Source organism: Dermacentor silvarum, chromosome 1, assembly GCF_013339745.2.
Source record: "Dermacentor silvarum isolate Dsil-2018 chromosome 1, BIME_Dsil_1.4, whole genome shotgun sequence".
NCBI lineage: Eukaryota > Metazoa > Arthropoda > Arachnida > Ixodida > Ixodidae > Dermacentor > Dermacentor silvarum.
This window is the reverse complement of record NC_051154.1, coordinates 2,611,451-2,631,199: the sequence shown is the minus strand read 5'-3', so window position 1 is coordinate 2,631,199 and position 19,749 is coordinate 2,611,451. Positions and strand designations below refer to the sequence as shown.

Sequence of the window (19,749 nt, the reverse complement as noted above, 5' to 3'; positions counted from 1 at the left end):
GCGCACGTCTTCGTTTGAAATAATTGGCATTTATGTAAACATTTATTGTGCCTATATTTACGAATTTGGAGGCCTAAAACGTTGTTTTGCCGGCCTATTTTGGCGCCTAAAACGCGCTTTTTTAGTGCCTAATGATCCGGCCTCTACTGATTATACCCGACACACGGAGTGGCTATTAGAGCCAGCAATTCGTGACGCGTTAACGACCCTGGTCGTCCTGGTAACCAGATATACATGCGAGCTGGCTGGCACTGAGCAAACATGGGGGGCACATGATGACGCGATTGATGAGGATGGCCCGCAATTATACTACAGTATAGATTATTGCAAAGGTTATACACAGGCATGAGCGTGGGATGGGGTGACACAGCACATATCAGTCACCCTGCCGCCTTAGTTTGCAGCTGCTTCCTGCTGTTTCGTTACGGCGGGTACGACTTTATTTTGCGGTGCGTAAAATTGCTTTGCGTTTATGTCCCTCTCCCTTCTGCGTTTCTATTTGTATGTTGTTTTACAGTGTAAGCTGCTATGGGCTCATTCCAATAGCCGTTTCGGGTCGCGATGATGCCGCTGCCGGTGTCCGCCACGTAACCGCTATCGCCGGAAACGTGAAAAAAGTACCCGATTTCCGCCGGGATCGAACCCGCGCTCGCTACGTGGGAGCCAGATACTCTGCCACTAAGCCACGCAAGCGCTTGCTATTGGGCCGCGGAAAATACCCATATATAAGGCAAGCACGCAGGGAGAGACGACTTGAGCCTCTGCCAGTATGGTGGTGCCATCTAGGTAAGATGCCTGCAAACGCAGCGTCTGCAGGCGCAGACGACGATATGCGATTCAGACGAGGCGCGGAATCAACGCGCTCCCGAGCCTCCACCAGTATGGTGGCGCCATCTGTTAACGTGCCTGCAAAGGCGGCGCGCCCGACATGTAAGTTGCAGTTCTAAGGCTTCATCGGGCTCAGCAGACTGCTGTGCAAAGAGCATTACAAGTTGCAGCTCGCCGTCGACGCCGGGCGGACAGCTCAGATCGTTCTCGTCAAAACGAGGCAGACTGCCACGAAGACCATGTTGTGCATGGTGCCCAAATTGGAGCTACTCTTGGGCCGCTCCACCAGCTTATGCTGTGACTGTGCTGCGTAGGCTGCGCAGGCCTGTGACGTTTTTTATGGAGAGGAGCAAACAATTTAATCGGTGGTAAAGAAAGGGGGTGTAGACGAGGCTCAATGCTTTAATAGCTGGCAGATCATGCACACGATGATCTTCGTACAAGATTGGTGATTGGTGTGCCGGCAGACCACTCTCACAGCCACTCGGTTGGGCTGTAAATGTTTAGGGTGGGGCACCAAGGGGATAGAAAATGTAGCCCCGTTGCCCCGACCAAGCGGTCTGGACTCGGGTGCTATGCACCATCGGTTCTGCCGGTATAGAGTAACCCTATGTGTTCCAGTTCCGCCTTGTATTTATATGTGTATTTCTTGTAAAAAGTTGTAAATACGAAGTGTCTTCACACTTCCTCTGTATCTGCTTCCATCCATCTGAAGCCTCCAGCGAACTTATCGCCTCTATCATTGGTGACAGTATTCTTCACTTGCATCTGTGGCGGTGTGTCTCAGATGCCCAAGTGGACAAGCAATCCCTCGAGAGGGAAGAATTAGACCCTGGATCTTACTCCTACACTGATCGCAAACAATCCTGCACAAGTGTCTTCAAGCCTTGGTCAGAAGTTGCCCGAGCAGATGATGAGTGCTCTCCCATGAACAGCTGCTGACTTACCAAATTAGCTAAAGAACAGTGCTTGTAGCTTTGTTTCAGCATATGGACAACTTTAATTGCTTGCTGGAAAGACATGGCATCGACTGAGCCAACATTCAATGCTTTAGTAAGAACCTGAAGCAGTTTTCAGTGCCTGTTTGTGTTTCAGCGAAAATAATTCTACAAGACACCATCTGTGAAAGCACAGCAATAAAAACTGTGCTGCCATATTTGCTCTACAAAGGTAGACGTCAACGGGGAAAAAATCACGTGGTTTAATCATTGTTGTCTCCTTAATACAGACTTGCTCACTCAAGGATTAACAGGTGGAATGCTCATCCAGTCAAACAGCAAATCATTTGGCCTTAACTCCTTTTTTGTACAGTGGTGTCTGCCACAGAGACAGGGAAAACGCCGCCATAAGTCTCTCACTTCAGGGATCTCAAAAATACATTGACATGTAGATATCCTCAATAGAAAAAAAGATGAAATCTCTGACAAATCAACAAAACAGTAAACATAAAACATATGATAAAAAAGCGACAACAAAGATGACCTAGTCACCGCTGTGTAGGGTCAGCGGGACCAACTCAACAAGGTTTTGCACTAAGTGTGGAATGGGCGCCGGGCGCTGTATGGCAGTGCGGTTAAGTCCACTGGCCGCCCAGCCCAAATTATGCGAAAAATACTCTGCGTGGAAAAATAGTCTTTCTCTAAGTACACCGGGCAGGCACTTGGCAGGGACCCACAATTGGGCCCCGAGGCACGAGATCCGGAAAGCGCCGTCATCACAGTCGGCCCAACAGCAGTCCAATATAAAATACTCTCTCTCTCACCGTGGTCATCACAGAGTAGACTAGCTTATCATGAGGGACGCTTTCCGGCCAGGCGCCGGTCACTTGTCCAGCGTGGACTTGATGAGCGCCTCAAGCAGACCGTCTGGTTGGCGCCGCTTCTTGGGCCGCAGCAGATGGCGCTCCTTGACCTTGTATTCGAGCGTAGAGTGTGGGACACCAAAGTAGGTGCCTGCACGGTGTACGCTCATCTCACCCCGCTGCACAGCAAGCACCGCCTGAATGAGGTGGTCACGGTCATAGTTGCGGTAGCGGCCCCGCTTGGGCCGTGTGCGCTTTTCCTCGGTTGGGGGTCCGGCGGCAGCCTCCGACGAACTGCTCGAGGCGGCAGCGGCAGGGGTGGCGGGGGGCACGGCTGGCCGGTACGAGGGCACCTTGAGGATGACGTCCGTGGGGGCGGGACGGCGCGCATCTGCCAGCCGCTCTTGTGCCAGCAGACGGATAAGGTCCGACACAACTGGCAGCGCAGGTGCCTTGGGCACCTGCTCCTCCTCCTCGGACGTCTGGTGCAGCGCCAGTTGCTGGATGCTCGACAGGAACTGCATCACAACCACGTCCTTCACTACCAACTCCGAGAAATTATGCCTACTATAGGCGATTCAATATATTGTGTCACAAAGTGCTTGCCAGTAGCCTCTTGAAGTGGCTGGGTTACCTATTGTTATTAATGCAGGGTGTTTCGCTTAACTTGAGCCAAACTTCAAAAATATGCAAATGCTACGTAGCTGGACAGAACCAAGGTAATGTTGTTTGCCATCGCTTGGAGATTCTCAGATTTTTTTTGCATTCTGCCTAATTACATCATTAGTCTCAATTAATTAATCAACTTCTCAGTTACTGTAATTAGATGAAAGTGTCAATAAGAAAATTATAGAGCAACGTGAGGAACTCCCGATACAGCTTTTTGTTGCTCAATACGTGCTACGTAAAAGCGTTTTTCCGAGCGTGAAAGTTGCCCGCAAATACACACCTTGAGCGGCCAGTTGTGCAGCAATTTTGCGTGTATTCGTGGGCATCTTTCACGCTCTGAAAAACACTTATGTAGTGCATATTGAGCAACAAAAAGCTGTATCGGGAGTTTTTCATGTTGCCATTCATGTTGCAACAATTTTTTCATTGACACTTTTATCTAATTATAATAGTTAAGAAATTGATTGAGGCTGATGATGTAATTAGGCAGAATGCTGCAAAAATAATCTGAGTATCTTCAAGTGACAGCAAACAAGATTACCTTGGTTCTGTCCAGCAACATGGCATTTGCATATTTTTAATGTTTGGCCCAAGTTAATTATAATACCCTGTATATCCCAGTGATGCTACTGGCCCATGCCATTTCAGGGCAGCTTTTGGAGCAGCCAAAAATGCATTTTTGCAAACGAGCAGAAGTATGGTGCAGTATTCTAAATATTGCCCTAATAAAAAGTATTAAATGCCGTAAAGACCAGAATATAGGTAGAGTTTTTCCCCCAGAAAAAGTTAGGTGACAAGTGCCCCCTCATTTAACATAGTGGTCTTTGGCACAATTTCAACTGTCTGGCCACTACAAAAAAAAAAAAAAAAAAAAAAAAAAAAGCATTACGCCATTTTTGTTCTTGTTGGTACTGCGAATGTGCCAACGTGCATTACTATTGCAGTGCAAATGGACAATGCACAAAGATGCAGTCCACAGGACAAGTGCTGACTTGCAACTAGTACAATATGCAGTTTCACCAACTCGCCCAACTTTATTGCGCTACTACCGTCTCGAAGTGCAAAATTAGTAGACCATGGCTTGACTTAGTTCTGCATTCGAAGTTGATAGAATTGCAGAAGTGAATGGGAACATGGTAGCACTGTACCAATTGGTTTCTGCTAACAGAAAGCAAAACAGTGAAACTGTCGACTTTCCCTGAAAACTTCGTTCTGCGATTGCTACACTTTGGAATTTCTTCACGAGCATTGTGCGCTAGTTCTCACGATAATAGTAGATTCGATTCCTTGCAAAGGCAGTTGAATTCACTCATAATTACGTCACTTCAAGCAGCGAAAAAGGCTCAACTTTTCGTCATCAGATGAGCTTTGAGCACTTTGTAATAAGAGCGCAGCAGAAGAATGACTATCTGTTGGGAAAAATGGCCAGTGTGGAAGAGAGGTTTTACCGCAGGCGGTGAGAACACAGTGCGACAATACTGCTATCGACCATCAAAACAAGTGAAAGGCCAGCAGGTCGATGGTGTGCCACTCATTGCCCGTGTTTAGTCCTGCGTAGCAAATTCTCCGGATAACACCCTGCTGTGGGATGCCAAAAGTAACTAGCAGCCATCCCCGGATAAGAATAATGACAGTTCACTTCTTGTCCGTGATGAGCGCAGTGATCCAAGAAAGCATGGTCTGTAGTTAACTGTGACAAATATATTTGAAAAACAAAAAATTCACTTAGCTCAAATCAGGGGTCAACCTGTACTCTGCATTAACTTATATTGATTTTTACTGTACACATGAAAAATGAATAGGAGTTCCTTATGCTACAACTAAGGCGACTTGAAGGTGAAAGCCCAAGCGCCGCTAACTCAATGACAACCACTTTTTACGCTTTGTGAAATTTCTTTTGACATTTTCTTTACACATTTTGCAGTCATTTTTGCAAGTCATCCTTATTTCACCAAATTCGGACCGTGACTCGGCACTTTTTTTGCTGAGTCATCATCACTCTGAAACCACAACTTAGCCATTTTTGCAAGTCGTGTTTTAGCAAGTCACTCTTCCTTATCCCCGTATTCACAAATGCACTTCCACTCGACTCGACCCTCCACTCGAAATGCTCCTTGAGGGTGGCTTTTCATTTCACAAATCGCCGTCCACTCGAAACACGCCTTGAGTGAAGGAAAGCTCAAGCATTTCACTCAAGAACCTCAAGGTAGCCTCGCAGCTACCTTGAATCACTCCTTGCGTGCAGTTAGTGCGCAAACATTGCTGCGTTGTGATTTGTTGCTCGCCACGTCGGCTTTTTCCGATGGACGCCAGTTGCCTTCGCAGTTTTTCTTGTTAACGATGCTGCGCATCTTCAAGGGCATCGTTTTACGGACCAGTGCAATCCTCTGGAGCCCTTCGGTAACGGAGTAATTCTACTGCGGCGCCGAGACAGGTCGGCCGTCCTGTCAAGAAGACTGCCAGCTAGTGCAGTGTCATCTTATTCCGTGCATGAGCCAGTTGATGACCTACATACGTGTATTCTTCGTGCAAGTGCTCCAAAACTACTATCAGCGCCAGTGCATTGATGTGTTTCTCGAGGGTGATCATAGAAAGCAGCATCAGTTCCAAGCACGGCGCGATACATAATTGCAGCGGACTTCGAACCTACGAAAAGAAAACAACTGCAAAGATTCCTGCCATTAGTGCGTGTACTGCCCGTGTGCTCGATTGCTGGATGCGGATCTGGCTGCGGCATTTGCCCTACCTGAGCTTGGCCACATCCCTGACTACGCTATTCCAAGGATGGCGAAGTGCACCGCGGCAAGGTGAGCTCCTCTATAAACGACCAGGTGCATTCACTTTTTTAAAAATTATTTTCTATAACTTCATGCATTATTGTTCCGTGAGTGTAAGTACCCGACGCTCCTCAGCTACCTCTGCCCACTCTGCAACGTTCCCGACACGCTGGCACACTTGCTCTTGGAATGCCCATGGCATGAAGATAGTGAAATGCAGCCGGAAATGGACGCTAACCGAGCACCACAAGCAAACGAAGACCACCTATTCGAAACGTGGGAGGCCAAGCTCGCCCTCGGGGACCTGGAAGACCAACGACAACTCGTCGCCAGGGCCAAGAGGGCAGCCGAAGCCAGAGGGTTCCTGGACTAAGGAACCTTCCCACCTCAGGGTGATACCGGGCCTCACTCGGGACACTGTTTCAAGAATAAACGTTTCTCTCTCTCTATATAACTTCATGCAGATAGTTGCTCTAGGGAAAACAAAGAGTATACTGTAATTTTGCGTGGGAAGTATGCAGTAGCTGGTATTTAAAGTCGTAAGCAATAATTACGTGAGCCTTGCTTTAATATATTCAGTTTATTTGCTTATCATGCCTATGAACATCCAAGCCCGAGGAAGTGACCAACCATGAAATGGTTTTCATAATTATACCTGCATGTATACACAGGGAATGGAATGTTTTATTTCAATACAAAACACAGAATAACAATACAACAGAGGATAGTTTTTGTACATCACATTATTTTTATTGTGATAAAAAAAGCTGTAGCAGTGACCCAGCTCCTAATACAGAAAATGCTAGCAAGTGGTAGTAGATATGTGTCACACATCTTTGTTGTACACATTCCAGCTATTAGTGGGTGCATTTTGTAAGTGTTAGATTGATGTATGTCGGGGTCTGGCCGTGCAAACGCCAGACCAGCTTAAAAATGTATCTTTGCAAATATGAATGTAAACAGACCGAGCTTATCAATGTAAAAAAAAAAATCGGCTTCCTGAACACAATGAAAATCTTTAACGAATGTATTTACAACGAAAAGTAAACTGAAGAAAATGGATACAGTACCTAAGGTAGTTTTTGTGTGCGTTAACATCATTATATGTTTATAACCAACTCTTATGTAGAAACCAGGCTGCCAACACAACCACGCAGAGCCTTTCCAAGTGTACTGCGCTTGCATTGGTCTGCAAGTGGAGAAGAGCTCCAGTTAAAGTGTCCTGCTGCACTGTAGTCGTTGCCGCACTATTATGGCTAAAACCTCTATCTCCTTTCTGACATCCTACCATGCATCTGGTCTGTATTTTTCATTCAGGTTTCTTTTCTTAAGCCATATTTAATATAACAGTCTGTGCCCCTGAACTATTTCTCATAAGTCCAAGTGTCAATCTCTGAAACAATAAATTAACATTATCCTCGTCCTTCTGTGTTCTGATAGGATTGCAAAAACAGCGTGGACTCTGATCCTACAAAAACAAGCAGTAGTACTACTGACAAAGCTATTCTAGAATAAAACATCATTCGTGTTCTAGACAGTAGACTGTTGGGTGTAGGCACCCGAAGGTATGCAGTGGTAAATCTTTATAGAATATACGCTGTTTAAGCTCTGGTTCTAGCTTCAGTTTAAGATATATTATGAAGGCCGGATTAATGAATTTGTTCCATTCAATGCAGATGACAGTTGGCTTCCATGGGGCTTGCAGAAGTTTAGCAATTGACCGAGGAACAAAACGCAGGGTAGCAGCATATCTTGTGGGATCCCACAACAGGCCAAATGGCGATGCTGAAAAATACAATGTAGAGCGCATTAATACCATTAGGTCAAAAAAGCCGAGATCAACCATTAAAATTATTGTATAGTTCTTGATGTACACTTACTCATGAAAAAGGAGCTTCAGCATACCACTAAATACTTAAGTGCTGCATTACAAAATGTGGGCAGTAAGAAAAGCTCACGTCTCAACCGTAACACATTATGGGCAACTGATGGCTTTATACATCATAATCATGACTATGCTCTTCAAAACAAGAATATATGGCTGTTTAAGAGGAATGAAATACGAGTTTCATTTCAATATGGCATAGCTATTTCATGTTTGTGGTTCTAAATAACACGGTGTCCATTTCACCATTTTGTCAATGTGGCAAGACATAACATCAATATTATTAAACAGTTGAACAGTATGAAAACAAGCACAGACTAATTACCGGGCAGATCAGTCAAGTACTTCTGCAGCACCTGGGTACTTTCAGGGAGATGGTGCAATTCCAGCAGGCAGACACCGTATCTATTGATGCTTTAAGGTCTGCCACACAAGCCTTGCTGTGCAGCACAGACATCGATTTCTTCATCAGCTAGTCTTTCCAAGGGCCACATCCTGCACCAGAATGCCAAAAATTCAATGTATACAGGGTGTTCGCGCATTAAATAATTTCAGTGTACCTAAGCAACCGAAATGAAATGACAGAACAACTAAAAAGACGTGGCCGTTGCATGAACTTGAAAGTACAGTTTATGGAATGTGCATGATATGCTATAACACATTGAAAAAGGTAAAGCAAAAAAAGTCTCAGTTTCGCCCGAAAGGCAAAGCATCGATTGTGATAGCAAATTAGTGGACAGCCATAGTACAAAGTAAGGATAGTAGTTTTATTGGCTTTATCGGCTATAAACTTGTAAACATAGGCACACTAACTAAATTAACAAGCATGGTGTCACGCGCACACAAGCAAACATGAACGCATCTCACTCGATGACCGCAGAAACTCGGTGTGAGCGAATTGAGCTTCGTGCTGGCACTCGCATCAACGCGATCTTAGCCGCAAAAACACAGGGAGGGCGGACTCTGCTCCCGCCACAGATGGCTTTCAAGATACAGCCGCGCAGGCGACAACGATGGCAGAAGTTCGCCTAAAGTGTCCATTGCTATCGCAATAAAAAAAACACTAATGCTGGTAATGAACTATTGACAAGTGAAATTCTGGAAGATTAAAACATTGTATAGCATATATGTGAAGTGAGGAAGCACTGGAAATGCAGACAACAGTGCTGGTTCATTTACGACATGTGCTACAATTTGAACAAACCGACTAACCACCACGGCTTCTAAAACAAAGTACAGGACTCAAAAACGCTTGTTTCCTTAAAACTGCTGGAGCTACGCACTCAACCATATGCATTCTGGCACATGCATACCACAACTGCTACTCTTCTACTGAAAGATTTCTTACGCACTACTGGAATGATCATTGGACACACTCGCCAAACGGTACCTTATGCTTTATGTTTAAAAAGCTGAACCAATAACAGATTGTCGCACCGAATCTCCCACTAACTCCAATTGGCAAAAAAACATTTTGCGCAATCAAGTGCTAAAGATCGTAGCATGAGCAACTGGAGCCAGTCATGCTTGGATAAATCGGAAACGTTTTATTGACAGCGTGGCGGCAACTTCACGTAAACTGCAACAACGTAATGTGCTTTCATGGAAAAATTGCTCACTCACCCATATTTTCTGTCCTTTTGTTGCTTTCAGAAAGCTTTCAGCAGCACTCGGTCTTGAAGTTAAAGAAAGCTGCCCATTGGCCGGCCGTTGCATCTGTTGCCCCCTTCGAAGTCAATCCGGCACGGTCACGACACTCACACGGACAATATCACCCATAATAACCACAATTAACAACTGCAACGTGAACCACAAATTAAGCACAAGGAAACAAAGATCAGCAGACAAATGCGCGCGCAAATTTTCTTCAGTTCACTTTCTTAATCATCGTTCCACCCTTAATCGTGGTTTTGTGTGCATTATTACTTCTTATCCTAAGGGACCACTTCGTGTCGACGACGTGGTTTTGAAATGGCCTTGAAACAGAGATATCATCATGAGACATAAGGCTTTTACCTTAAAATTTTGCGCTTTGAGTGAAATTCTTTCAGCTACAATTGCTCCAAAATTGAGTTTCCTCTAGCATATACATCTCGTTATTAGTACAAACATCAGATGAACAATTTTTTCCAGCTTAACAAATATTTGAAAAATTCCCGTCCATAGTATCCTATATACTTTCGTGACCACCCATCAGTGCGAACAGCGCTGGGCTCCAGCCGTTGTGCCTAGTTGTGGTGCTTGCTTCCAGTCGACTAGTCTGCCATATCAGAATAGAGCAGAAGAGGCTATAGAGCGGCACTTGCTAGAGCTGTGCACCTTCTGTCGTTTTAGTGAATCTAAACGCCAGTAACACCTACAATGGCACAAACAGTCTGCCGCAAGCTGCATATGCCACAAAATATTATGTGTGCAAGAAACGAACAAGCATTTGAGATAGTTCTCATTTTACCCAAGATGCTTTCTTGTAATTTTACATATTAAAGCTGTATTACACGCTAGCCTCACAAAAAAGCAATACGAAATTTGAAAAGTGCAACACACACACAAATATTGCCAACATTTGCAGCTACAGCTTTCTCTCCAATGCTATTCACTGCATGCTTAGAAGTATTCAAGCTCTTAGACTGGGGAGGCTTAGGAGTGAGGATCAACAGCGAATATCTAAGCAACCTGTCCTATTCAGCAACAATGGGGACGAATTACAACAAATCATTGAGGACCTTAACCAAGAAAGTGTAAGAGTGGGGTTGAAGATTAATATGCAGAAGACAGAGATAATGTTCAATAGCCTGGCAAGGGAACAAGAATTCCGGATAGCCAGTCAGCCTCTAGAGTCTGTAAAGGAGTATGTTTATCTAGGTCAATTACTTACAGGAGACCCTGATCATGAGAAGGAAATTTATAAAAGAATAAAATTGGGTTGGAGTGCATACGACAGGCATTGCCAAATCCAGACTGGGAGCTTACTACTGTCGTTGAAAAGAAAAGTGTACAATCATTGCATTCTACTGGTGCTAACATATGGGGCAGAAACTTGGATGTTAACAAAGAATCTTGAGAACAAGTTAAGGACCGCACAAAGAGCAATGGAACGAAAAATGTTAGGCCAAACGTTAAGAGACAGGGAGAGAGCGGTGTGGATCAGAGAGCAAACGGGGATAGCCGATATTCTAGTTGACATTAAGCAGAAAAAGTGGAGCTGGGCAGGCCATGTAATACGAAGGATGGATAACCGGTGGACCATTACAGTTACAGAATGGATACCAAGAGAAGGGAAGCGCAGTCGAGGACGGCAGATAACTAGGGGGGGTGATGAAGTTAGGAAATTTGCAGGCGCAAGTTGGAATCAGATTAGGCAAGACAGGGGCAATGGGAGATCCGAGGGAGAGGCCTTGATCCTGCAGTGGACATAAATATAGGCTGCTGCTGATGATGATTATGATGACAGCGGCTTCTGTGCAAACAGTTTGGCCATGTTCTTATCTGTTACCTTCAGGCTAAATCTCATAGCGAGGCCCCCCCCAAAAAAATGTCGCCTTCAAAACAAAATTATTTTACCCTTCAAAGCCCCTTCTGGGGTACATATTACATAAGAGGGGGGGGGGGGGGAGGTGGGAGAGGTAATACAAAGAAAAATTGATATATTGAAACGTGGTTTCTTAACATGTACTATAACTACACATTTCATAGGACACTTCAAAAATTAAAGAGGAACATAACATGCGGCGAGGAAAACTGAGGACTGTTGACTGGCGTAAATTTGACCTCGGTTAATTCAATTTTTCAATTTAATTAACTTAGATTTCTACTTCGTTTAGGAGCTTTACTGCTCTTCCTACGTTAGTTGTCTCCTTTGCACACATAGAAAGTGGGTGCGTGCTTAATTCGAGGGCACGTTAGCATAGGGCAAATAGTACTGCCAAATGAATCAGTGGTATGTTTTGGTGTTTTTTCTGCTTCTTGTTTAATTCGACCCACCAGATAAGTTTATCAACTTCGGCAGTCCCACCAGGGTTGAATTAACGGAAGTAGACTGTTTTAGTTTCTAAGATGAATTGGTAGCATGTGCTTGAATTTTAGGGGGTTTCTTCCATTGATTGTTAATCCTGGTAGATTATTGCGTTCAATTGCTGTTATTAAAAGTTGTCGCAGTTTCACCCGAAAGGCGAAGGATCAATTGCGATAGCAAATTAGTAGAGAGCTATACGGAGTAAGGATAGTAGTTTTATCAGCTGTATAAACTTGGACATGCAGCAGCACTGGCCACACGCAGAACTGCTGTCGATGCTGTCAGTGTTTTGCCAGCGTTCACATCAAACGCGCGCGGCGTTGGTGACTGTTGCCAGTGCCTCTGGGGGCGGCTCGGAGGTTTTCAACGAGATCAGAATGGGACACGTGTTGAGCAGCGTCGGAAGTCTTTACACCTGCTCGCCTCACAACATTTTTATATAAATAGGCAGTTAGTGCCGCAGCTAAACGTCGCCTCCCCTCCCTCCTCCCTCCACGGCCTTTCATGCGTCAGAAGAAGTCGCGTTTGCCCTATATATATGGTGATTGTAAAGGAGGAAAGAGACGCTTAATTCTGCAGCCCTTCATGGAGCACGACGCAGAATGCGCGTTTGCTCTCCGCCGTGAGTTCGCTCACCGTGCAAGCGCGTGTCCCTCACGCCCTTTCACTCACACATACAGCGTCCGGAGCGCGGCGACAATTTCATCGCCATTGACGTCATACGGAACCTCACGGCGACGGCGACGACGGCAGAAATCCGCTTTGGAGTGTCCATATAATTGCTATCGCAATAAAATGACTGGTTAAATTCAGCTTCCGCTTGCATATACAGCGACATCTCATTGCTATGAACCTAAGATTAATGATCTCGTGATGACTTGGATCTGAATACTTGCAATTTACGCTGTCACAGCCTTTGAGCGCCGTTATCGCCAAGGTCACGCACCCCTAATTACCATCATGCTTTCGTGATCAAATGACACTAGTTGAACACCAAAAAATGCTTTCAGGATGCAGTATACAATCGACAATGTTTCCACTACATGTTGAACAGGGGCCACTATAATCTTGTGACTGTCGGTGATGATGTGCAGAATGAGAAAGCCGACCAATTTAATTTATTTTAGCATGCTGCGCATGATGGTATGAAGCCCTTGACCAATGCCGTTATTTGCAGAACAGTAGGTTACTAAAATTTAATAGCAAACTAAAAGTCTGTTTAGTACAAAGCACTACTATGAATTTGCTAGGACAGGCTACTCATCTGGGAAGGATATGCCCATAGTGAACTTCAAAGATGAAAGAGCCTTTTTGTTTTACGTACAGTGGCCACTGCTTCATACACATTTTATTCTTTATCCTCAGCTGCTGCTTTATCCAGGCAAACAGGTTTTGTCACGTTTTAGTAGTCTTCCAGACTTACACATGCTACCTTTACGCCTTTTCCGCAAGCTGGTCATGGCTCGGAGACGCTTTGATAGCGCCCCCAGAGAGTGCACTGTCAGCCCAGCATCAGTGAAATGTGAGGACGCCAGACAAGGAGGTTGAACGACGCTGGTGGAGCACAGGCACAGAAACGATAGAGGACGCTACGCCCCAGCCAAAAGCCAATGTTTTAATGTAACAATATTTCAGTACTCCGATTTTAAAACACTGAAAATTTCAAAATAATGACCAAAATTTTATGCTTTCTTTGTATTAGCAGAACTTAAAATGACGAATCTGTAAGCTTAAATATCATGCCCATTTGTGACTTGTAAAACTGATAAATTAGGCGCACCATCATCAGCAGCCGATGCGCAGCTGCCTTATCACCCGCAGTAATGGTGGCCCCCAGAAATACAAACTAGACCTAATACTTTTAGTACAATCTAAGGGCTCATTCACACTGCCGACTAACAGAGGTCACGCTACTGACCGTGACGAGCAACCAAAGAGCGACTCACAGCAACCAACATTCATATCAGCAAGCACGACCTGCTCCGTCGCCACATCAAAATGTCTCGCAATTGATATCGTTAATGCCTGCTCACGCTGCAATCACCACATAAAATAAGCATCAGTATATACAGACGTACTGATCCTGCACCGCTAATTGGTTCAGTTTGTGACTGCAGTCACGTGACTGAACAATTGAGCGGCAAGCTACAGAACCAAAGAGGAAAGCATGGTTGCGCAAACAGGAAAAGAAAGACTTGGAAAGAAAAGTAGGAAACGATAGGTCAGGTGCTGATGCTCTACTACTATGATTCTATAGTCGGATACAACTTTAGAAGACAGCGGCATTTGCCCCTCAAAGGCGGATGCACACGAGCCGGCACCAATAGGCGCGCACTTCAGGTGACGTCATGAGCCGAACAGCCGGTGTCCCCGCCGACGGAGAACATGCCTAACATGGCCGCCCTCGCTTCGAACTGGGCCGAGTCGCGTCAGCTCTGTGCGTCTCCCTTCGTCAGAGTGAATTCGAATTGTTTGTGGTGGTCTGTCATGCCGGAAATATTGTGAGTTTACGATGCACAATTTGTGCCGCGTTCGTTTGTTCTGAGCCGTGAGCCGGCGAAGAAAGATCGCAGCGAACATCAGTGGCGCTGCGCTGCGCTTCGTCTGGAAACAGGATCCCGCGACGACATACCGCTGCAAACAAACACCGTGCGAGTTTGTTCCATGGTGTTTTGTTTTGCTCCTAAGTGAAGTTACGACGAGGAGAGTTCGCCAAAGTCTGGTACCGACTGTGAGCGGCGGGTGTGTTTGTGTACTGTGCCCCTGCATTTCTCGTCGGACGTGGTGAAGTGATGGAGCAAAACCATTATCAGGATAAATGAGAAAAGCGTGCGCGGATGAAACCAACCTGCGAGTTTCTCAACAGAAAAGATTTGTGAAAGCAACCTCCGACGCAAAGATTCGCTGCTGCCAGCTCAGCGTGCAAACGACCGATCGTTGGCAGCAGTGTGATAAGATAGCCGAGCGTCTAGCAGTGTCGTTCGAGTGTTCTGTAGCACCGTCGATTGATTGCTTTCCACCAATGCTAACAATGAGTGACTAACACGCGCTGCTTGAGCGAATGTCATTGGATTGTTAACGGTCAGGCGTTTGGAAGCAGTGTTTGTTTCCTTAATGTCAGCCTCAATGCTAATATAAAATTATGACTGATACACTGGTGCCGTTTCAAGGGAGCTATGCATGAATTCGCGTCGCTGTATGGCTTAGAACTCTTCGCTCACTGCACGCGCCAGCTGTAGAAAGCCTGCTGTGACACAATCGCGCATAAGCTGTGCTGTCAGCGCTCGACTTGCTTTCCCACAACACAGCTTCGCGCTTTGTCGTGACATGTCGCTACTAAAAAATTCCTATGACAATGAAGGCAACAGAGCCAATATGTACATTTAAAAAAACGTACGACAAAGTAGGCACAGCTGCTTGTGAACTGACTCCTATAGTTCTACTCGCGTCTGCGTTAAATGTGTGTTTGTGTATATTTGTTATTTTGCCCCTTTTTTGTATTTTATATCTTAGTTTTCGCGCTCGCGTTTGTGTTCATGTGTGTGAATATGTGAGTTCTTCCATGCGTGTATGTATTTATTCCTATTTCTATCCTTTTATTTTTGCATTTGTTCTTGTAAGCATGCTGCAGCCACGACTTACTTTACAATTCCATTAACTCGTCTCATTCAAAGCACCAAGTCCTGTGAATAGCAGGGCTGGCCTCTTCGATGTCATTAAAGCCATTCTCTCTTGTCTACCTTGCCTCCTCAGTCTGCCATCTTGCTGATCTTGCTTCTTGTGCTGTTGCTGCAACGTGATTAATCAACTTGCACCAAAGAAAGTTCTATCAGCTCTGACAACAGAAACATTGGCAGATACAAAATGTTAAAAGCATCACGTGGCTTGCACAGTTACTTCGTCTCTTTCCCCTGTTAATGTGTTTATGCATTAGTGCATACGGTAGCTTGCCAGAAGTGCACATGAAAAGGTGCCATATTGTGAAACAGCACCTTGCTATGTTGTTGCATTCAGTCTTAATAAGCAGATGGTTTTGCTGCCCGTCACATGTGGTGGTACACATATATAACATTGTGCAGTAGGGTATCATTTCCGGTCTTGGCGCTTTCATCATTACAAATGCAGTTTCCTAGTGAATGGAGTCCAGCAAAGCAGTGCTGTGAGAGCTTTTGCAATTTTCACCATTTATTACTTCCCCAATATCACTGTCTGAATCTGTCTGTCACTTTGCCTACGGCTTGTAATGAACAAAGTGACTCACTAAAACATGTTCAACTTTACTGAGCATTTTTCCGGTACGTAAATATGACAAAAAAATGCTAGCAAAGTTAATCACGTTAATAATTGTGCTTGCATTCGCATTACTTGCTCGAGTCAGATTAATAAATTGAAAATTGGCTATGACAACACTTCAATTTTCAGTGCAGACTGCTAACGGAGCCATAAAACATGCTCCGACTAATTTCACTATGGGGCGTGTCAAACTCGACGGTGGCTGCCTGAATGAGCATTTTGGGCCTGACTAAGCTAATGATGTCTTATATTTGTTCTCTTAATTGCATTACTTGTGTGAGCCAGATAACAAAATAAACAATGCAACCACATGAATGTGCTTTGGCATTCAAGCTGCTGACAGTGGCTGTCAGTTTGGTGTTGTCTGCTGCTATTTCACCACCACTCCTTAGGACATGACTGTGATTTCCAGTGCAGACTGCTAACAGAACCATAAAGCATGCTCTCACTGCTGCTATTTCACTATGGGGCGCGTCAAACTCGACGGTGGCTGCCTGAATGAGCATTTTGGGCCTCACTAAGCTAATGATGTCTTATATTTGTTCTCTTATTCGCATTACTTGTGTGAGCCAGATAACAAAATAAACAATGCAACCACATGAATGTGCTTTGGCATTCAAGCTGCTGAAAGTGGCTGTCAGTTTCGTGTTGTCTGCTGCTATTTCACCACCACTCGCTATGACATGACTGATTTCCAGTGCAGACTGCTAACAGAACCATAAAGCGTGCTCTCACTGCTGCTATTTCACTATGGGGCGCGTCAAACTCGACGGTGGCTGCCCGAATAAGCAGTTTGGGTCTCACTAAGCTAATGATGTTTTATATTTGTTCTCTTAATCGCATTACTTGTGTGAGCCAGATAACAAAATAAACAATGCAACCACATGAATGTGCTTTGGCATTCAAGCTGCTGAAAGTGGCTGTCAGTTTCGTGTTGTCTGCTGCTATTTCACCACCACTCGCTATGACATGACTGTGATTTCCAGTGCAGACTGCTAACAGAACCATAAAGCGTGCTCTCACTGCTGCTATGTCACTATGGGGCGCGTCAAACTCGAAGGTGGCTGCCTGAATGAGCATTTTGGGCCTCACTAAGCTAATGATGTTTTATATTTGTTCTCTTAATCGCATTACTTGTGTGAGCCAGATAACAAAATAAACAATGCAACCACATGAATGTGCTTTGGCATTCAAGCTGCTGAAAGTGGCTGTCAGTTTCGTGTTGTCTGCTGCTATTTCACCACCACTCGCTATGACATGACTGTGATTTCCAGTGCAGACTGCTAACAGAACCATAAAGCGTGCTCTCACTGCTGCTATGTCACTATGGGGCGCGTCAAACTCGACGGTGGCTGCCTGACTGAGCATTTTGGGCCTCACTAAGCTAATGATGTCTTATATTTGTTCTCTTATTCGCATTACTTGTGTGAGCCAGATAACAAAATAAACAATGAAACCACATGAATGTGCTTAGGCATTCAAGCTGGTAACAGTGGCTGTCAGTTTCATGTTGTCTGCTGCTATTTCAGCACCACTCGCTATGACATGACTGTGATTTCCAGTGCAGACTGCTAACAGAACCATAAAGTGTGCTCTGACTACTGCTATTTCACTATGGGGCGTGTCAAACTCGACGGTGGCTGCCCGAAAGTGCATTTTGAGCCCGCCAACGATAATCAGGGTTAACAATAGTGTTTCAATTCAGATATGCCAGCCTTTACATGTGTTTCTATGCCACTTCTTAAATCGAGCACAATGTGTGCAGGACGTTGCTTATCAGAATTGAGCTTCTATTATAAGGAATATGCCATAAATAGAACTGCTTATTTATTTGAGAGGTCACAGAATGGATGGTTGGCTGTTGCGAAACCACCGGCAAAATTTTGGTAGCCCTAATAAGGGCTGTTCTTTTTTTAATAAGAAGCCTTTATGCTTCGTCGAGTGGCTCAATGCCAGACAGCTCGCAGTCGGAGTCGCTTTCTTCATTGTCATCTTCACCCAGCTGGATGATGATGGGTTGAATGTGCTTACTCCCAGACGTGTCAAGTCTGAACTTTGCCTCCAAGTCCATCACATGCTGAATGCTCTTCCTCCAGTCTTCCGCCGTTACCTGCTTGATTTTCTCCCTCAAGATGACGTCGACCGTCGACAGCTTGAAGTCTCGTGTTGTCCGCAGCGATGCCATTTTTGACCTTGGCCCACACAAGCTCAATGGGATTAAATTCACAATGGCACGACGGGAGCCTGAGTACAATGCAACCGGCCCTTACAGCTGTGTTGTCTACGATGTAGCTCAGAAAGCGTGACTTTACAGATGCCACCAGCTCAAGCAGCTGCTTCTTTATCGTCCTTTCACCGTAGGTGATGTTCTTGCTTGTTAGCCACTCCTGTATCTTTTCCTTCTTCCAGGCCGTCGTCGGCAATTTCTCTTCTCGCCGGGCTTTGGTAAGGTGCATTGTCTAAAACAATGACGCTACCAGCTGGCAACTTCTGCGGAACGTCATTGAACCAGCCCTCAAAGCAATTGCCGTCCATTTCCTCATGGTAGTCGCCTGTCTTTTGGCCTCTGAATACATCTAAGCAGCCGTCGACGAAACCATCCTCGCTACCGATGTGCGTCACCGATCAGGCGCTGACCTTTCCCAGATGGTTGTTTTAGACTCATAGTCAGGCCATTTGCTCGAGCGAACAGGCGTCCGCGCTTTTGCACCATGGTGTCTGTCTACACGATCGACCGAGTGTGTCCCGCCGTCTCCCATGTCTCATCCAGGTAGAAGATCTTTCGGCCTTCCGCCCGGTAGCGCTCCATGTCACGGAGGTAGCGATTCCGCCAATCGGTGATGTCATCCCGGTCGATAAGCAGCGAGTTGCGGCTTCTCTTTTCGTGCTTGAAGCCGATCTCAGCAAGCAGGCGACGCACAGTACACCGCCTTAGTGATGGTAGTTCCATATGCTCCGAGAACTCGGTGAGTGAGTGAGTGAGTGAGTGAGTGAGTGAGTGAACTTTATTGGGTAAACAATAGACGCGAGTAAACTCGACGTCTCGGTAGTTATCTTCTCGACCATCGGTATCTCATTGCGGCGAAAGAAATCGTGCACACAGGATCTCAGCGCGCACAACGTGAAGCTGTCAAACTTCGCGCTGCGTCTCCTCTTCTCCGCATTGCGTGGGCGCTTTCGCGAGAGCGTCGTCAGTTTGCCACCCGAAAAATGCGAAGCTTTAACTTCCTCCCTCACCCTGAACACAGTCCTTTCGCTGACACCAAGCATGTCGGCGACAAACTTGCTCGTGTCCTCCACGCTGCGTTCAGGCTGCCTGTTATGCCAAAACGTGTAGCAGTGGAAGATTATGTTGCGTGAATCGCTGTTCAGGATGTGGCCGCTCTTGTTCTTGCCGAGGCTCCTTAGTGGTGTGGTCATCGAGGCGACACAAGGCTCGTTTGGCAACAAAGGATCCGTTCCGATGTCACCTCGCTGGGCTCCA

At 45.5% G+C, this 19,749-nt stretch overlaps 1 protein-coding gene and 1 long non-coding RNA gene across 3 annotated transcripts in view; both read right to left on the bottom strand.

The window, feature by feature from the left end:
• Window positions 1–2,007: 2,007 nt before the first annotated feature.
• The window catches only part of LOC119456128 (mushroom body large-type Kenyon cell-specific protein 1), an 84,859-nt gene continuing 67,117 nt past the window's right edge, over window positions 2,008–19,749 (bottom strand). The window contains exon 7 of one of the 2 annotated variants that reach the window (XM_037717751.2): window positions 2,008–3,147. In XM_037717751.2, the coding sequence (XP_037573679.1) occupies window positions 2,650–3,147 (498 nt within the window). In that variant the 3' untranslated portion in view covers window positions 2,008–2,649. The remainder of the gene's footprint in view (window positions 3,148–19,749) is intronic. The other variant, XM_037717743.2, reaches the window with a different exon arrangement.
• Window positions 3,170–9,747, bottom strand: LOC125944306 (uncharacterized). Its single transcript, XR_007466199.1, has 3 exons — window positions 9,584–9,747; window positions 8,286–8,455; window positions 3,170–7,860 (listed from the first exon to the last, which is right to left on the bottom strand). It is a non-coding gene; the product is annotated as an uncharacterized LOC125944306 (long non-coding RNA).